At 64.1% G+C, this 17,429-nt stretch overlaps 1 protein-coding gene across 13 annotated transcripts; it reads right to left on the reverse strand.

The window, feature by feature from the left end:
- Positions 1-435: 435 nt before the first annotated feature.
- Positions 436-17,426, reverse strand: PDLIM7 (PDZ and LIM domain 7). Of its 13 annotated transcripts, none has more exons than XM_049829206.1 (18): positions 17,303-17,426; positions 15,846-15,952; positions 12,206-12,357; positions 11,855-11,885; positions 10,143-10,159; positions 7,936-8,090; positions 7,546-7,582; positions 6,671-6,709; positions 6,394-6,548; positions 5,992-6,028; positions 4,804-4,958; positions 4,403-4,439; positions 3,218-3,276; positions 2,846-3,080; positions 2,588-2,768; positions 2,294-2,414; positions 1,691-1,806; positions 436-1,422 (listed from the first exon to the last, which is right to left on the reverse strand). In XM_049829206.1, exons 2-18 carry the CDS (start codon positions 15,948-15,950, stop codon positions 1,336-1,338), a joined length of 1,719 nt encoding a protein of 572 aa, XP_049685163.1. In that variant the 5' UTR covers positions 15,951-15,952; positions 17,303-17,426; the 3' UTR covers positions 436-1,335. The 13 variants fall into 13 exon arrangements, with proteins under 13 accessions (XP_049685163.1, XP_049685162.1, XP_049685160.1 ...); XM_049829205.1 differs by lacking the exons at positions 7,546-7,582; positions 7,936-8,090 and adding exons at positions 8,969-9,005; positions 9,362-9,516; XM_049829203.1 differs by lacking the exons at positions 7,546-7,582; positions 7,936-8,090; positions 10,143-10,159 and adding exons at positions 8,969-9,005; positions 9,362-9,516; positions 10,952-11,124.
- Positions 17,427-17,429: the final 3 nt, after the last annotated feature.

The raw sequence follows: 17,429 nt of genomic DNA on the forward strand, positions 1-17,429 counted from the left end.
CTGCATCGCATGAGTGAATGCTTGGCTGCTCTACGCCGGAGCACACCCAGAGCTGGTGCACGTGGCTCACGCGTGCCCCGTGACTTCTTGTCCCCTGCGCAGGATTCGGGGCCAGGGCACAGCAGGGACTGGGGAACACCGCCAGGCAAGCAGGGACCCCCCTGCAGGGTCCACCACCTGCCCCATTGCCCCTTGCTGCAGCTTTGCCCCCCAGATTAATTACCGCCTCCATTAGCTGTCCTGCCTGCTACAGAGAGGGATGACCCAGGTGACATGAGGGGTCAGGCAGAGGAGGGGAGATCAGAGGCAAAGATTTTCCCCAGAAAGCTGGAAGGAGCTGACTCAGGCCCAGGGGGCGAGTGGGGCAAGGGCTGAGCATGACCTTCCCAGCCGGCCGCACTTCACCCAGCGAAACCACAGGCCTCGAGACAGCCGGCACTTGCAGAGAAGTGTTTATTAAAGGCACTAAAAGCACCGTGGCTACATCAGCGGCAGCCCAACCGGAGAGTGTGGGTTTGGGAGAGGCATTTACAGGCCTGGGACGGCAGTGGCAGAGCGCTCTTTGGTAGGAAGCCGTGCCCGAGCCTCGCAGGAGCCGGCCAGCCGGCCGGCCATCAGCACGCACTGCCAGCCCATGGCTGGGGTGGCCTTGGCACGCTGCCCTGCTCCCCGGCACGGCTGGGCTGGGGGTGCTGCCGCACGCCAGCCCCAGGGGAGCAGCAGGCCAGCTGGGTGGGGGGACACAAGGCACAGACCCCTCTGGCACTCAGCTGGGGTAGGAAGCCACCGCAGCAGGTTGCAAGGTGGCCGGGGGGGTTGTGCGGGTAGGGCCCTGGCAGGGGAGCAGGGCCGGGTCTCCAGCCCCACACACTAAGCACGCAGCAGGGAAGGCAGGGAGAGCCTGGCAGGGGGCTGGTCTTCACCCTCTTAGGGATGTTCTATAGGGGAGCATCCCTGCCCCGGCGCTGCTGAGCTGCTAGGCAGCCGAGCCCCAGCTAAGCAAGGGAGCAGCCCTGCTGTGCCAGCCTCGGTACCGCTGTGGCTACCACACTGTGTGGCTGGGGAGCAGGAGACCCATGCAGTGTCCCCTTACCGGGGCTCCTAGGGCCAGTCGGGGGGGTGCAGAAGAAGCCACACAGCTATAAGGGGCTCAGGACCCAGTGCTGCCTCTTGCTGGAGCCAGACCAGGAGCTACTAGGAAAGAGGCAGGAGCAAGGGGAAGGGGTGAGGGCCCAGCCTGGCTCCCTGGGGTCAGCGGAGGTTGGGGCAGGGGGGGGGGGGAAGAGGAGCATGCAGGGCCAGGGGCACGCGTGGGCACAACTGAACTCCCGCCCCTCACACGTGGGAGAAAGCATGGCTCTTGCAGAGCGGCTTGTCCTTCTTGGAGTAGAACGTCTTCCCTTCCAGGTTGGTCTGGCAGATCTGGGGAGGAGAGCACAGGTGGTCAGGTCACGGGGGGCTGACCCAGGCCCCAGGTGCCCCCCACAGCCCAGGGTTCAGCACTGGTTGTTGCACAGACACCAGGGAGCAGAGGCTCAGAGCAGGCTCCCAAGGCACCAGCACAGACACAAGTGAGGAAAACCTCATGGCACCAGGGACCCCGTGCTGCTGGCATACCCCACGCAGGGCATGACTGCCAGGGAGAGTCACAGCCCCCACCAGCAGCTGGGGAGGGATGCACATGGCTCACCGCACAGACGAAGCAAGTGTCGTGCCAGCTGAACCCCAGCGCCTCCAGGAACCGGTCCCCAGCATCGATCTTGAAGTCACAGCCGCGGCACTTGGTGCCAAACATCTTCTCGTAGTCTGCGAGGAGAGGCAGAGCCCAGGTCAGCATTCCCTGGCACCGCAGCCCCTCATCCAGGGAAGCAGGGCTGGAGCACAGCCAGGAGCCCACAGGCACAGCCTGGGGACAACTCGCTGCCAGCCCCGGGGGCACGGTGCCCGAGACACCCGAGTGAGATGCTTGTGCCGTGCAGAGTGGCCCCGGCTGCCACCGCGCTGCAGGGAGGAGGCAAACCTCATCTCCCAGGATGCAGCACTCGCCTTTGATGTACATCCTCCGTCATCGCCATGGCAACATGGGAGCACGGCACTACCCGGCAGCAGGGGAGGACAGGGATGGAGGGCTCAGGCCTGCAGGAGGGGGGTCCCTGCATTCCCCATGGCCCAGGGGGAGCCCCTCAGTGCATGGCAGCTCACACCCCACGCCTGTGGGCAGCTGCTGAGCCCCAACAGTGCCTGGTGCCCCAGGGCCATGGGGGGGGTGACACATGGGGTCCCTGGGTCCTACCTCTCTCGCAGTAGGGCTGCCCCTCCTCCATGTAGAAGGCACGGTTACGGATGGGAGTTTTGCAGGCGGCGCACGTGAAGCACTGCACGTGCCAGGTCATCTTCAGTGCATGCATGACCTCCTGGAGGGGAACTGCTGTCAGCTGGGGGCAGGAGCACCCTGCACTGCAGGGGAGCCCCAGCCAGGGCAGAAAGGGACAAGAGATCCCATGGGATGAGATGGGACAGAGCCAGGCACCTGTAGGTGAGCAGGGAGCAAAGACAGGAGATGTGGGGCAGGCTGAGGGACACTCACCCCAGTGATCTTCTTCTTGCACTTGGCGCAGCTGGGTGCATAGCGAGTGTCGTAGCACTTGGGGCAGAAGATGGAGCCTTTCTCCTCAAAGAAGCCACCCTCATCCAGCACCTTCCTGCACTGGCAGCAGGTGAACTCCTCGGGGTGGTAATAATGTCCCAGCGCCACCAGGTAGCGTCCCCTGTGGCAGGACAGAGCCACGTCAGCCATGCTGGGGCCCAGGACGCTGGCATGGCGGCGGTGGTGGCCAGGGCTCACCTGATGACCTTGTTGCACTTGTAGCAGAGGGGTGTGCGGCCGGGCCCTTCGGGGACTTGCTGGGCTGCCTGCACGATGGAGCTGCGGTTCTGCATGGGGGTCGGCGTGGCCGGCTGGCTGTGCTTGCTCACCACCGTGCTCGTCTTGTCCGGGGCATAGCGCTCGGCGAACGAGGGGTCCACAGCCCAGGGTGGGCGACTGGCAGGGCCGGGGGTGGTGGCGGGGGTCCTGGGGCCTGCATGCACACACAAGTCTCCAGGACAGTGCTCCCGATCCCTCGGCAGCCTCCCCCAGTGCCTGTGGCTGGCGAAGCAGCATCCCCAAGTGCCCCTGTGCCTCTACCCCCAAGCCCAGAGGAAATGTTTTGCTCACCCAGTCCCGGCTCAGTCTTCATTGCTGCTCCCGGGGATGGGTCGAGCACGGAGACCTGGCTACAGAACAAGCAGTTAATCCACCCTGCCCTGCTCGCCCCCCCGCTGCCCCGTGTGTGCAGGCAGGGGCCCCCCACCCTAACAAGCAGGCAGGAGCCAGCCAAGCCCCCGTGCCCAGTTGGTAGCTGGTTTGGTGATGGGGTACCAAGCCAAGCGCCTTCAGCCCTGCGAAGACACAGCACCCTCAGGGTCTTTGGCACCCACTGTGGTGGTCTGGGGAGCGGTGGGAAGGAGCACAGGCCTGCTGGGGTCCCACAGCCAGCTCTGGACTGCTCCAGACTGATCAGGGATCCTGGGGACCACACAAACCCCAGCTATCTGCTCACACACAATGGTCGCCCCCAGCCTCATTGGGGTGCAGAGGGGCTTGGACCTGACCTGGCACAGGGAGCCCTGGGGTCCAGCTCCAGCAGAGCTGGGGACAGGTAGGGCTCTGCCACCTCTGCCGGCTAGGCAGGGCCAGGCTGGTCCTGGGAGGGGCAAGGCCTGTGCCCCCCAGCAGGCTGCCAGCACTGGGCTTGGGAGCAGGCAGGGCAAGCCAGGGCCAGAGAGGCACAGCCCACCTGAGAGTGGGGACAGGGACAGAGGGAGAGCTGGTGGCTCTGTGCCTCTCCAGAGCAAAGACAAGGAGGATACGGCTACAAAACCAGGAACATTTATTTATAGCAGAGTAAACCGAGCAGGGCTAGGACCCAACGATCACGGTGCCAGGGCAGGAGGCATTGTGGAGAGGCGAAGGCAAAAAAACGGGCGCTGTGCACCACCCCTGCCAGGCTGCAAAGGGCAAGGAACAGCCCCCCACCAGCATCGGCTCCCTTCCCTGTCGCCACACAGGGAGAAGCTGGTGACACTCACCCAACTCTGCCCAGTCACCCTGCAGCCCAACGCCAAGCTCATGGGACGTTGTGCCCCAGGTCCAGGTGCTGCCCAAACATCCCAACACCCCCAACAAGGTTTTGCCAGTGCCACCAGCTGCCCCTGACCTGCTGAGTCTGGGACACCACAGCACAGCTCAGCATCCCCCGCTCGGTGCCAGCAATGCCCAGCAGGTCCTGCCCGGGACATGCAGCCCCATAGCTCCTGCTGCCGCCCTGGTGCACACTCCCCTAGTGCACACTCCCCTTACCTGGGCTTTTTAACAAACACATCATCATGATCCTCCACTGAGCGCAGCAGGACAGAAAGGAGGAGACAAAGTCAGTCTGCAGTGACCGAGGCCCGGGGACTCCTTTCCCAGGAAGGGAAAGGCAGGAAAACCGACCTCTCCTCCCACCACCGTCCTGCCCCAACACACAGCCCTGCCTGGCCACGGGGCAGAGCACAGCCCCAGCCCAGCAGTACCACCACGTACCCACACAGGGCCTGTGCCACACGCAGTCCAGGGCAGCTTCTCTTGGCTCAGCCGAAAACCAAAACCAAAGCCCCTGCTGCCACATCACCCCACAGCCTCTACCAGGTTCTTGCTACCCCAGCAAAGTCTGGCACCCCCTGGGCAGCCAGGCAGCACCAGGCCCTATGGGAACTTACTGCTGTCTGTGCCCATCAGCCGGGCCAGTTTGCGGAAGGAGCGGGACTGGGAGGTGCCGGTGTGGGGCTGCCAGTCCTCAGCATCCTCCATAAGCCGCAACTTTCCGGGATCGCGGTCGGGGGTGCTGGGGGGCTCCAGCGGCTGTGGGGGCTGCCTGCGAGTGACAGAGGGCAGGCGCTCAGCTGGCACCAAGCATAAACCCTGCTTTAGCACAGGGGAGCACTCCAAAAGGCACCCTCACACACGTCAACCCCCTTGCCAGACCCCGGCACTCACCACCGCTGCCCTGTGCCCCAGCCAGACCCACGGGCATCCCTGTGGCATTAGAAAAATGGCGGCACAATAGTCAATGGCAGATGCATAGCTCAGTGCATCCTACCTGTACATATCCCCGGCCCCACAGAGGCACGAGCCCCACGAAGATGCCGGCAGCATTCACTCCAGACCAGCCTTGCAGCCGCCCCACAGGACATCACGCTCCATGTCCAGGCACTGCCCAGCACCCCCCATCACCCCCAGCAAGGTGTTGCCAGTGCCACCAGCTGCCCCCACCCACTGTGTCCAGGACACTATGCTGCGGTTTGGCCTCCTCAGCTTGGTGCTGGCAGTGCCCAGAGGGTCCTGCCCGGCACACTCGGCACAGGGACAACCCCCTGTAAGGACAACCCGTCTGGGGACAGCCTGCCTGGCAGGTGGGTGCCTGGACAGGACCCTCACAAGGTGACAGTCAGAGCAGCGGCTGAGCACTGGCAGTGCCCGTCGCAGGGTAAGCACAGGGCAGGCTCTGCAGCTCCACCAACAGCTCGGCTCTGGGGAGAGGACAGAGAGGGAATGGGAGGACAGACGAGGAGAGAAGAAACAACAGGGTAAAGAGCTTCCCTGGAGTCACAGCAAGCAGCGAGGGCAAACCAGCCAGTAGCTCTCACCCAGCTTTGCCCAGCCAGCCTGCAGCCCACGCTGGACTCATGGGGCCCTTCTACCCAAGGTCTGTGCACTGCCCAGAACATCCCAACACCACTAAGCCAGCTTCTCCCAAGGCCTCCAGCCTCCTCCAGAACCTGTTTGCCCCAGAGGCCACGGTGCAGCTCAGCCTCCCCAGCTCAGTGCCAGTCATGCCCAGAATCCTGCCTGGGACATGCAGCCCTGTATACAGCTCCTGCTGCAGCGCTGGCACACGCTCCCCTTACCTGGGCTTTTTAACAAGCTCATCCTCACGATCCTCCACTGAGTGCAGCAGGAGAGAAAGGAGGAGACAGAGTCAGTCTGCAGCAACCAAGGCCCAGGCACAGTAGGAAGGGAAGGAAAGGGAAGGGAAAGGCAGGAAAACCAACCTCTCCTCCCACTGCCCTCCTGCCCCAACACCCAGCCCTGCCTGGCCACAGGGCAGAGCACAAAACCAGTCCTGCAGCAGCACCATAAGCCCACACTCAGCTCTGGGCAGCACCCACAGCTCAGCCGCCTCAGAGGGGCCAAAAGGGGCCAAACCCAATGCTCCAGTGCCCTGACACAGCCTCTGCTGCACTCCAGCAGCCCAGGCAAAGTCTGGCACTGCAAGCAGCCAGGTAGCGCCGGGCCCCGCGGGAACTCACTGCTGTCTGTGCCCATCAGCCGGGCCAGTTTGCAGAAGGAACGGGACTGGGAGGTCCCAGTGCGGGGCTGCCAGTCCTCAGCATCCTCTATCAGCTGCAACTTCACAGGGTCACACACAGGGGTACTGGGGGGCTCCAGCAGCTGCGGAGGCTGCCTGTGAGTGACAGAGGGCAGGCGCTTAGCTGGCACCAAGCATGTACCCTGCCTTGGCACAGGGCAGTGCTCCCAAAGGTGCTCTTACACATGCCAACCTCCTTGCCAGACCCCAGCACTCACCGCTGCTCCCCTGTGCCCCAGCCAGACCCAGATGCATCCCTGTGGCATTGGAAAAATGGCGGCACAATAGTCAATGTCTCAGTCCATCCCTCCTGCACACATCCCCAGCCTCACAGAGGCACGAGCCCCACGAAGATGCCGGCAGCATTCACTCCAGACCAGCCTTGCAGCCGCCCCACAGGACATCACGCTCCATGTCCAGGCACTGCCCAGCACCCCCCATCACCCCCAGCAAGGTGTTGCCAGTGCCACCAGCTGCCCCCACCCACTGTGTCCAGGACACTATGCTGCGGTTTGGCCTCCTCAGCTTGGTGCTGGCAGTGCCCAGAGGGTCCTGCCCAGCACAGGGACAACCCATTTGGGGACAGCCTGCCTGGCAGGTAGGTGCCTGGACAGGACCCTCACAAGGTGACAGTCAGAGCAGCGGCTGAGCACTGGCAGTGCCCGTCGCAGGGTAAGCACAGGGCAGGCTCTGCAGCTCCACCAACAGCTCGGCTCTGGGGAGAGGACAGAGAGGGAATGGGAGGACAGACGAGGAGAGAAGAAACAACAGGGTAAAGAGCTTCCCTGGAGTCATGGCAAGCAGCGAGGGCAAACCAGCCAGTAGCTCTCACCCAGCTGTGCCCAGCCAGCCTGCAGCCCACGCTGGACTCATGGGGCCCTTCTACCCAAGGTCTGTGCACTGCCCAGAACATCCCAACACCACTAAGCCAGCTCCTCCCAAGGCCTCCAGCCTCCTCCAGAACCTGTTTGCCCCAGAGGCCACGGTGCAGCTCAGCCTCCCCAGCTCAGTGCCAGTCATGCCCAGAATCCTGCCTGGGACATGCAGCCCTGTATACAGCTCCTGCTGCAGCGCTGGCACACGCTCCCCTTACCTGGGCTTTTTAACAAGCTCATCCTCACGATCCTCCACTGAGTGCAGCAGGAGAGAAAGGAGGAGACAGAGTCAGTCTGCAGCAACCAAGGCCCAGGCACAGTAGGAAGGGAAGGAAAGGGAAGGGAAAGGCAGGAAAACCAACCTCTCCTCCCACTGCCCTCCTGCCCCAACACCCAGCCCTGCCTGGCCACAGGGCAGAGCACAAGCTCAGCCCTGGGCACTACCATGAGCCCAGGCACAGCCCCAGACACCTCAGCCACCCTGAAGGGTTGACTTAGGGCAAAAATTAAGCTGCTGGTGTCTCATCACCCCACATTCTCTACCAGGTTCTTGCTACCCCAGCAAAGTCTGGCACCCCCAGGCAGCACCAGGCCCTATGGGAACTTACTGCCATCTGTACCCATCAGCCGGGCCAGTTTGCGGAAGGAGCGGGACTGGGAGGTGCCGGTGTGGGGCTGCCAGTCCTCAGCATCCTCCATCAGCCTCAACTTTCCAGGATCGCACACGGGGGTGCTGGGGGGCTCCAGCGGCTGCGGGGGCTGCCTGCGAGTGACAGAGGGCAGGTGCTCATCTGGCACCAAGCAGGTACCCTGCCCGGCACCATGGCACAAGGCAACGCTCTGGAAGGTGCCCTCAAACACACTGACCCCCATACCACACCCCAACACTCACCACTGCTCCCCTGTGCCCCAGCCAGACCCACGGGTGTCCCTGCGGCATCGGAAAAAATGGCGGCACAAATGTCAATGTTTGACCCACGGCTCAGTGCATCCCCCCCATACACACCTGCAGCCCCACAGAGAAGCTGGCAGCATTCACTGCAGACCAGCCTCCCAGCCACCCCCCACAGAAAAGCCGGTGACACTCACCCAACTCTGCCCAGCTGCCCCGCAGCCCCACATCAGGCTCACAGGACGTTGTGCCCCAGGTCCAGGCACTGCCCAGCACCTCCCAAGACCCCCAGCAAAGCGTTGCCGGTGTCACCAGCCTTGTCCAGATGCCGTTTTCTCAAGAAGCAATGGTGCAGCTCAGACTCCCCAGCTTAGTGACAGCAGTGCCCAGCAGATCCTGCCCAGCACAGGGACACCCCGTTTGGGGACAGCCTGCCTGGCAGGTGGGTGCCTGGACAGGACCCTCACAAGGTGACGGTCAGAGCAGCGGCTGAGCACTAGCGGTGCCTGTCGCAGGGCGAGCACAGGGCAGGCTCTGCAGCTCTGCCAGCAGCTCGGTTCTGAGGAGACGGAGAGGACAGAGAGGGAACAGGAGGACAGAGGAGAAGGAAGAGAGGAGAGAAGAAACAACAGGGTAAAGAGCTTCCCTGGAGTCACTGCAAGCAGTGAGTGCAAACCAGCCAGGTGGGCTGAGCCCCAGGTGGTGGTCCTCATGGCTCCTGCTGCAGCCCTGGCACACGCTCCCCTTACCTGGGCTTTTTAACAAGCTCATCCTCATGATCCTCCACTGAGTGCAGCAGGAGAGAAAGGAGGAGACAGAGTCAGTCTGCGGCAACCATGGCCCAGGGACAGTAGAAGGGGAAAGGCAAGAAAACCAACCTCTCCTCCCACCGCCCTCCTACCCCAATGCACAGCCCTGCCTGGCCACGGGGCAGAGCACAGCCCCAGTCCCGAGGCAGCACCATGAGCCCATGCGCAGCCCCAGTAGCTCCCACTGGCTCAGTCGCCCTAAAGGGGCGACACGGGGCCAAAACTAACACTCCAGTGCCACGATACACCACAGCCTTTATCCGGCTCCAGTTGCCCTGGCAAAGCTGGTCACCCCCAGGCAGCCAGGTAGTGCCGGGCCCTATGGGAACTTACTGCCATCTGTGCCCATCAGCCGGGCCAGTTTGCGGAAGGAACGGGACTGGGAGGTCCCGGTATGGGGCTGCCAGTCCTCAGCGTCCTCTATCAGCCGCAACTTCACAGGGTCGCACATGGAGGTGCTGGGGGGCTCCAGCGGCTGCGGGGGCTGCCTGTGAGTCACAGATTCGTCTGTCAAGTCTGACAGATCCCCATAGCATCACCTCCCCGGGGCTGCCCCACACCTCCCCCAGCACAGAACCTTAGCACACCAGTACCTGAGACGCCGCACGTTGCCTTACTGCCCACACCCCCTACTCCTCCTCCATGTAGGAAGGGCCCATTAAGGACTGACTCAGGACTGACCATGATTCCTGGCAGTCTGAGACTGGCCCCAAGGGCCAGGAGGGGAAAGGACAGGGCAAGAATAAGCCAAGGTCAAAAAAACTACTGGCAGGGCAGCTGCATGAGAGCCCAATGAACGGTGCCCATGGCAGTGCTACCCGCCTGCCTGGCTCTGGGCAGCATGCCCTGGCCAGCCCTCACTCAGTCAAGCCACATCTCAGGGAGGAGGGAAGGGAATCACACACAAGGATGCTCCAGGGCCCCGGCAGCTGGCAGAGACAGGCAGCGCTTGCCCTTCAGGCTAGGGACAGCTTGGTGCCAGGAATGACCCACCCACACGGTCAGAGCAGTGCGTGCTGCCTGTCCCCGGGCTGGCCCTGCCCCGGAGATCAGAGCACTAGCAGGGAAGAGGCATGCAGGAAGGATAGAAAGAGCAGGCAAAAGGCTTACTGACTTGTCAAGGCTCAGCACCTGTAGGGGAGAGGGAAAGAGAAAGGGAGGAGAGAAAGAAAGAAAAAGGAAGGTGAAGTTAGACCCGCAGCACCCGAGAAGTTTCCAGAGCTCACCTATGGCCTATACCAGTCCCCCTACCCCCGAGACTCATGCCCAGCTCACCCAGGGCTGGGAGCACACTGGGACGCAAAGGCAGACACCAATGGACCAGACCATGCCTCCCTCAGCCCCCCAAAACAGGCCTGGGTGCCCAAGACAGCCAGGGCCATATCCCCCCACATTCCCCAGTTTCAAGGCGCCATGGCAGCTCTCAGCAGGAGGGGCAGGGACTGGCAGCTGCAGGACACACGGCAGCCGGCTGGGCAGCCCGCAGATGTGGGAGCTTCTTTCCCTGCAAGCAGGGCAAGGACAGCGCTGTACAGGGCTCAAGGGCTTCACTTTGCCCAGCCTGTCCTGGCAGCCAGAGGACTGGCAGGGCATCCCTGGGCAGGCGCTGGCTGGTGGCCACAACACAGACACAGCTTCCCTACCACTGCAGACACCAGCGAGTGTCCTGATACGATTGCCATGCCATGCCCCACAGGACTCCCCACAGGCTGACACGTCCCCAAACAAGGGACCAGCACGTGCGTGGCTGTGTCCCCCCACGCGTGACAGTCCTGTTGTGCCACCTCAGCACCAGCCATCGGGGGACCCTGGCACAGGCACTGTTGCCCACTCCCACCCATGGGTGCCTGGCATGCAAGGCGCAGCAGGGCCGGGCAGCAGGCTCCCCCCAATCCTCAGGGAGCAGGACAGACAGCAACATACCCATTGTGTTGGGGGGTGCAGGCGGGCGCCAGGGGCGCGTACGTCACGGGTTTCGTCACCAGCCCAGGCCGTGGGTTCGGAGGCGAGCCGGCCCCGAAGGGCCGAGCTGTTTTGTTGAGGGCGGTGCTGGGAGCGAAGTTATATTTCAGGGGTTCAGAGCAGGGGAGTGAGTCCTGAGCGAGACAAAACACACAGACACGGGCTCACACGTCAAGCAGCATGCAAGGGGCAGCCCCGGGCCAGGCAGTGCAGCAGGAAGCCAGGTAGGAAAGCTGGACAGCACATGCATTTCAGATACCGAGCTCTGCCAGGCTGGCATCTCTCTCTGCAGAGCACCTGGCCCAGCAACAGCAGGTCACAAGCCTGGCCCGAGGGTCATTGGAGGATTAGTAAGTGCCTCAGACACTTGCTGCTGCCCGCTGCAGGGTGGTGCATACACACACGCCGATTGCAACCGTCCCGCGGCATGAAGCTGAAGGCATGCAGGTGGCTTCAGTCCAGGAGCCACCGGTCACCGGCCCCAGCCCTGCCTCCCCATGCCAGGGCACTCCCCAGCACTAGCAAACAAGGGGCCCCGAGGCTGTGCTGTGGCTGCCCAGCCTCCTCCCCTGCGTCAGCCCCCTCTGCATCCCTGCCCACACCCGGCACTGGCAGGGGCGCAGACAGGCGGCAGCCAGGGCCTGGGCACCCACTGGGCAGACCCCACCTCCCTCCAATCCCTTGCGGTGCCAGGGGTCAGAGTTGCTCCTCCAAAGGGGAGTTTTCCAGCCCTCCAAACACACCCAGTCCCCCAGAAGCCTTGTGGGTCCCAGAAGCAAAGTCCCTTTCGCCATCTCCACTCAGAGATTCCCCTCCCCTGAGATGAGGCTGCGCTGCCGCTGCAGCGCCAGGAGCGACACGTACCTTCTGCGGCTTCCCCAGGTGGTTCTGGGCTCTGCAAGAGAGGAGACAGCTGGGCAGGTGGTGGAATGGGCCCAGCCACTGCTGGGACACTGGCACCCTGGGGATGCAGCATCCACCCGAGAGGAGCCATGGCTGGCTAGCATTGCCCTGTGGCTCACAGGCGAGGGCTAGCAGCCAGGCTAAGCCTCATGCAGCTGCAGAGCCCCTGGGCCCAGCCAGGGGATGCCAGGCTCTGAGCAAGGAGCAGTGATGCCAGGAGATGGTGGTGCTGGGAGATGGCACTGGGCAGAGTGCCCTGGCTCTGCTCTGGCCACATCAGGGCCCCAGGTGTGCATGACCCGCAAATCCTACCTGCTCAGGGTGAGGCAGAGCCTGTCCCCGCAGGCACGGATCCTGTTCTGGGCCTCAATGTGCGTCATGGAGCTGGTGCTCTCCCCGTCGATGTACAGCAGCCAGTCGCCCACTCCCACACCGGCCTGGGCCGCCTTCCCGCCCGGCGTCAGCTGCAGGAGAGACAGAGTCAGGGAGAGCCGGGCCGGCCGAGTGGTGATGAAGGAGCAGAAAGACGCCCTCGTCCTCATGAGGGCAGGGGTCTGCTGGGGCACAGGCTCCCTCATGCAAGGCCCAGAGCAGCCTCTTCCCCTCGGCAGCAGTGTAGTGCTCAGCACTACCCCAGGGCGCTGACCAGCCCCTGCCCTCTGGCATGGCTGGGGGACATGCCAGCACCCCAGGGCCCCATCCCCATGACACCAAATGGCAGAGGCAGCGCTGGCTCAGCCTTGGCAGGAGGCCCAGCCACCCCTCGCAGCCATCCCCACGGTCCCAGGGTGGGAAGGGAGCACAGTGAGTCAGGGCTCGTCGGGCAGCCCACGTCTCGCTGCAAAACCACAGGCATGTCCAGCTCTTTGGCTGGGGTGGGGAGGGGGGACAGGAGAGGCACCCCCCAGGCACTCCCCCCAGCCACCCGCGCTCCCGTCCTGTTCCCCTCCCGGTGCCGGCAGGCGCAGACATTACCTCATCCCCACAGAGGAGTGGGAGCTCCCCACCCGGGGCAGGGAGACACCCACCCCCACCCACGCCGCTCCCCCAGACCTCACCCCGCTGGGGCAGCCGGCAGCAGCGCCATGGGTTCCCCTGCCTGGCCACAGTGCAGGGGATGTGCCTTGCCCCCGGCATGGCTCTACGTCAGCCCCATGCCAGGAAGCAGAGGCTGCCCTCCCCTCCCGCCAGGGATGCACAGCCAAAGGCGAGCAGGGCCCCGAGCATCGCATGCAGCTCCCAGGCACTGACAGACAGACAGACAGACGTGGGCAGGCTGCAGCCATTCCTGCTCCTCCAGCACGGAAGAACTCAAGGCGCTTGGACCTGGACCAAGTATTTCCTCAAGTCCTGTTCGACATGAACATAAAAGGAGCGAGCCAGATTCCCAGCGCCGTCAGAGGGCTGAAAAATCCCTGCCGCTGAGCCCCGGCCCCTCCTTGCCTGTGCGCGGAGCCCAGCCCACCCCAGAGCCACGCACCCCTTCCCCAAGGCAGCACCGGCCCTCCAGGTGAGGCCAAACCCCACACCTAGGCTGGATGCAGCGTGGCTTCACCTGCATCCCGCTGCCATCCCCAGCAGGACATGTGTACCCTCTCTGGTGCCCCCACGCTGCCCAGCACCCACTCCTCCTGCCCAGCACAGGAGGGTGCCCTGGGCGGCAAGTGGTGCTGGCCGGCTCCTGGCCACACTCCTGCAAGCCCTGGCTTGCTGCCCTGGAAGGCTGGGGAAGGCGCGGGGCGGCTGCGTGGGTTTGGAGGCAGGAGCGGGAGCTGGGAGAGGTTTTCACACGGCTGCCCGGGAAGGGGAGAGTGCAGCAGGCTGCGTCACGCAGCCGCACCCAGCCCGGCCAGCACTGCCACGTTCCCCTTCCCCCTCTGCATTGGCATGCCAGGAAACCCCTTCAGCAGGTGCCAGCTCAGCTGGGAGCCGCGGCAGTGCCAGCACTCCCGCTTCCCACCCGGCCCCACTAACCAAGGTTTCCTTCCTCCCCTCTCTGCCCAGCCAGTCCTTTGTTCCCCATGGCTCCATCACTGCACCCAGCAAGATGCCCACCGGCCGCCCCTGTCCAGGGCTCAGGCACCCCAGACAGAGTCTCACCCAGCACAGAGGGGAGTGGGACACCTGCACAAAGGCCCAAGCAGCATCCCCCAGCACCTTCCTGCCTGCAGCACCAAGGATCTCTCGTCTTCCCTGGCTAGCAAATACCGGGATGTGCCACACAGCATCCAGCTCCCCAGACGCCAGCCCTTACCCTGGCTCCAGCGCAAGCAGCTCAGGACCACAGTCTCACAGCCTGCCTAGCCAAGGTATCAAGACCCCAGCAGAGCAGTTTGCCACAAGAAGCACGCGTGCAGAGGACCAGGACGGTACCTCTTTTGCGCGACCACCGAGCTGAAGCAGCCTCGCAGCTCACCCAGTAGCATCACAGCAATGGACATAGCCAAGAGCCAAAGCACATGCCAGTGCTGCTTTCCCCCTATGCTTCCCTGGCTCTACAGAGCATGACCTCATTGCAGTCCTCAAAGCTGGGGCAGGACACTTTATTCCAGCCTGCTCTGGCAGCCCCATGCCCGGCAGCGTCCTTGCTCAAGGCAAGCAGTGGCTAAGGACAGCAGCATGCGCCAGACAGGAGCTTTAGGGCTGAGGATGGCTCTGGTGTGCAGAGCATAACGGGGTCACCCCTTCCCATCAGACATAGCCCACCATCACACAGCCCAGCCTCACCAGAGAGCCCCCAAAAGCTGGATACATCCCCCAGGAATGTCCTTGCTGCTCCTGCCTGCCCTGCTCAGGGCCAGCAGTGTTGCCCGAGCCCTGAGGGCAGTGCTGGCCTGCTCGAACAGCAGGGCCTTTGCTTCACGAGGCCCCTGCCCTGGGAGGCTCCTCCACCCGACCAGACCCTTTGTTCAGTGCTGGCTCACAGCCAAGAGAAACATTTTTTAGAGAATAAACTCGCTGAAGCCGTCTCTGCGTGCTCGGCAGAGATCAGCAGGCCCTGGGGCAGCGGCACTGGCGACTCAAGCCTCGCACAGTGCCCTCAGGGTCCATGCTCTGCGCTGGGGTGCTGCGGAGACCCGCGCCCTCTGGGACAGGCGTGCGGTGCTGGGCTCGTGCCGGGGGCAGGCCCCTACGCAGTGCTTGGTGCCACGAGCAAAATTGTCCTTCGAGAAGCAGTCTCTGTGCCAGCTGCCTAAGCGTCAGCGGCACGGACGATGCAGTCACATTCCAAGGCTTATAAGGCAATTGCGTGGCCGGAGCCACGGCCAGCACCCACCCGGGGGACCAAGCTGCCCAGGGACAGGAACCTGCACACACTTGTAGCCTGGGTGAACATCACACCAGGAGCAGCTCGCACCAGGTGCCTCAGCCACAACGAGCCAGCAGCACAACGGCCTCACTCATGATGGAGAAATGGACTGGTTTTGTGGAGGAAGCCAAGTCCCAGCGCAGGCAGCAGAGCGGGCAGCAGCTCAGGCTTCTTCCCCTCCCTGCCCATTTCAGGGGACAGCTCAGGTATGGAGCTGGGAGCCATGCAGCAGGAGGGAGGGCAGAAGGGCAGAAGCTGGGTCCCGGGATGCTGAGCCCAGCATTGGGGTGTAGACCGGGAGGCCAGCCCCACAGCTCAGAGACAGTGCGAGCAGCTCCCCTCCCCCTGCAGTAGGCACACTCCGGAAGGGGCCTCCTCTGTTCCCCCCCAGCAGCCAGAATGACTCTGCAGAGGCTGCTCAACATTTCACATCTCTGCTGTGGTCCTCTGCCCGGAACACCCCTGTGTTGGACTGCAGCTGATAAGGCACCAAGGAGGCTATGCAGAGCCAGGCAGGGCAGGACGCAGCACTCCCAATGCCGCAGCTCATCTGCATCCCCCACATGGCTCTGCCTCAGCCTCCTGGACACAGCCACCACGGCAGGAGGAAGGATGGGTGTCACCGGTCTTGGCTTCTCTTACCCTGGAGATGGAGAGCGGCATGCTGAAATCCTTCCCGCCCTGCAGCCTGAAGCCCCAGGGCGCCGGCCCATTCAGCATCACCTTGTAGGACTCCATGTCACCCATCTCTGCAAGGGAAGAGGGTGTGATCCTGGTATTAGGGTACACAGGAACGACGCAGGGAGAGCAGGCGAGGAGGGGGCCCTGTGCCTGGCAGGACAGGGCAGGAGAAGACAGCTGATGTTTCTAGAAGTAACTCCACCCTGACCATCCTACACCACGGTTAGGGACGCACCCCAAATCTATCAGCATCTCCTCCAGCAGTGTCAGAGCCAAGGGGCCCAGGCTAAGACTGACTAGTGCCAGAGAGCCAGGCACAGCCCCACTGCCACCCACAGTGGAGCACCCATGGGCTCTGCTCTCCCCCTCTCAAACCTGGGACGCGCTCTCCCTCGCAGCACTCCAGAAACTCACACTACTGAAAACCGAGACTGTTTCAGACCTCAGAGGAGCGACAGCAGGTACGGAAGGATGGAAACCAGAAGTGTTTTTGCCGGCTGAATTAGCAGCAGCAGCGCAGGAGCTGCGTGATGCCACCCGAGGCGCCTGGCAGAGCAGCCAGGCTATCGCTCCGGCAGCCGGCCGAGCAGATGCTACCTGGGAGCGAGCCCATCTCCACACACAGAGCCGGGGCTTCGTCGGGCAGGGAATCCCGGCGCTCCCCTGCCTGCCAGGGCTGCGCTGACAGCTGTCAGCCGGCCAAGGCTCCGGGCAGACGGGCCAGCCCCAGCCTCCCGGCCACCCCTCATCTAGAAAGAGCCGCCAGGCCCCCGCGAAGCCCCCCCAAGAACCTTCCTCCTGTCAATACCAGGTGGGGGACAGGGCCAGCTTCGGGGGCCCGGTGCCGTGCCCACCCCTCGCATGGGGCAGCGGGCTCCCAAGCTGGGAGGCAGCGGAGGCAGCAGGGCCGGGGGCCAGCGTGCCCCCGCTCTCCCCGGGCCGGTGCGGGCTATATAAGGCGTGTAAGACGACACCAGCCCGCTCCCCGCTCGGGAGGGCCGGGGGAAAGCTGCGTGTCAGGCATTCCCGGCGCCCGGCAGCCGCGCAAGCCCCAGCGAGGCGCCGGGACCGGGGCGGCCAGGAGCGGGCAGGCAGCCCCCCGCGGGGCTGGGGCCGGGCCGGGGCGGACTGGGCGTCCCCAGCAGCCCCAGACTGGAAAGCCCTCCTACTCCTAAGGGGCCGCCGGCCCTGCCCCACGGGCCCATGCCTCCGCTCCCCATCCCGTCCCGCACAGCCTCCCTTCCCCGGCCGGCCCCGGGGCCAGCCCTGCCCTACACGGGCCCGACCCCAACCAACCGCCTTCCCCAGACCCAGGCCTCAGCCCTCCACCCCTCATGCCCCAACCCCACCCCCCCAGCAAAAGACGGAGCCCCCAGCCTCTGCCGCGGCCCGCCCCGGCCCTCCCGCAACTCACTCACCCGCGGCCGGCCGGGCCCCGGCGGAGCGGGGCCGAGCGGGCGGCGCCGCAACGGGGAGCGGAGCAAAGCGGGCGGACGCGGGACTCGAACTCGGGCACCGCCCCCGCCCTCCCCGGCCCCACCTTAT

The sequence above is a fragment of the Accipiter gentilis genome, chromosome 26, assembly GCF_929443795.1.
Source record: "Accipiter gentilis chromosome 26, bAccGen1.1, whole genome shotgun sequence".
Taxonomy (NCBI): Eukaryota; Metazoa; Chordata; class Aves; order Accipitriformes; family Accipitridae; genus Astur; species Astur gentilis.

Coding starts and splice junctions, on each gene's coding strand:
- PDLIM7 (XM_049829203.1), bottom strand. CDS start 15,950: ATGGGTGACATGGAGTCCTACAAGGTGATGCTGAATGGGCCGGCGCCC. Junction 6,549..6,670: donor TGGGGCACAGGGGAGCAGCG/GTGAGTGCTGGG, acceptor TGTCACTCACAG/GCAGCCTCCGCAGCTGCTGG. Junction 2,769..2,845: donor AAGTGCAACAAGGTCATCAG/GTGAGCCCTGGC, acceptor GTCCTGCCACAG/GGGACGCTACCTGGTGGCGC.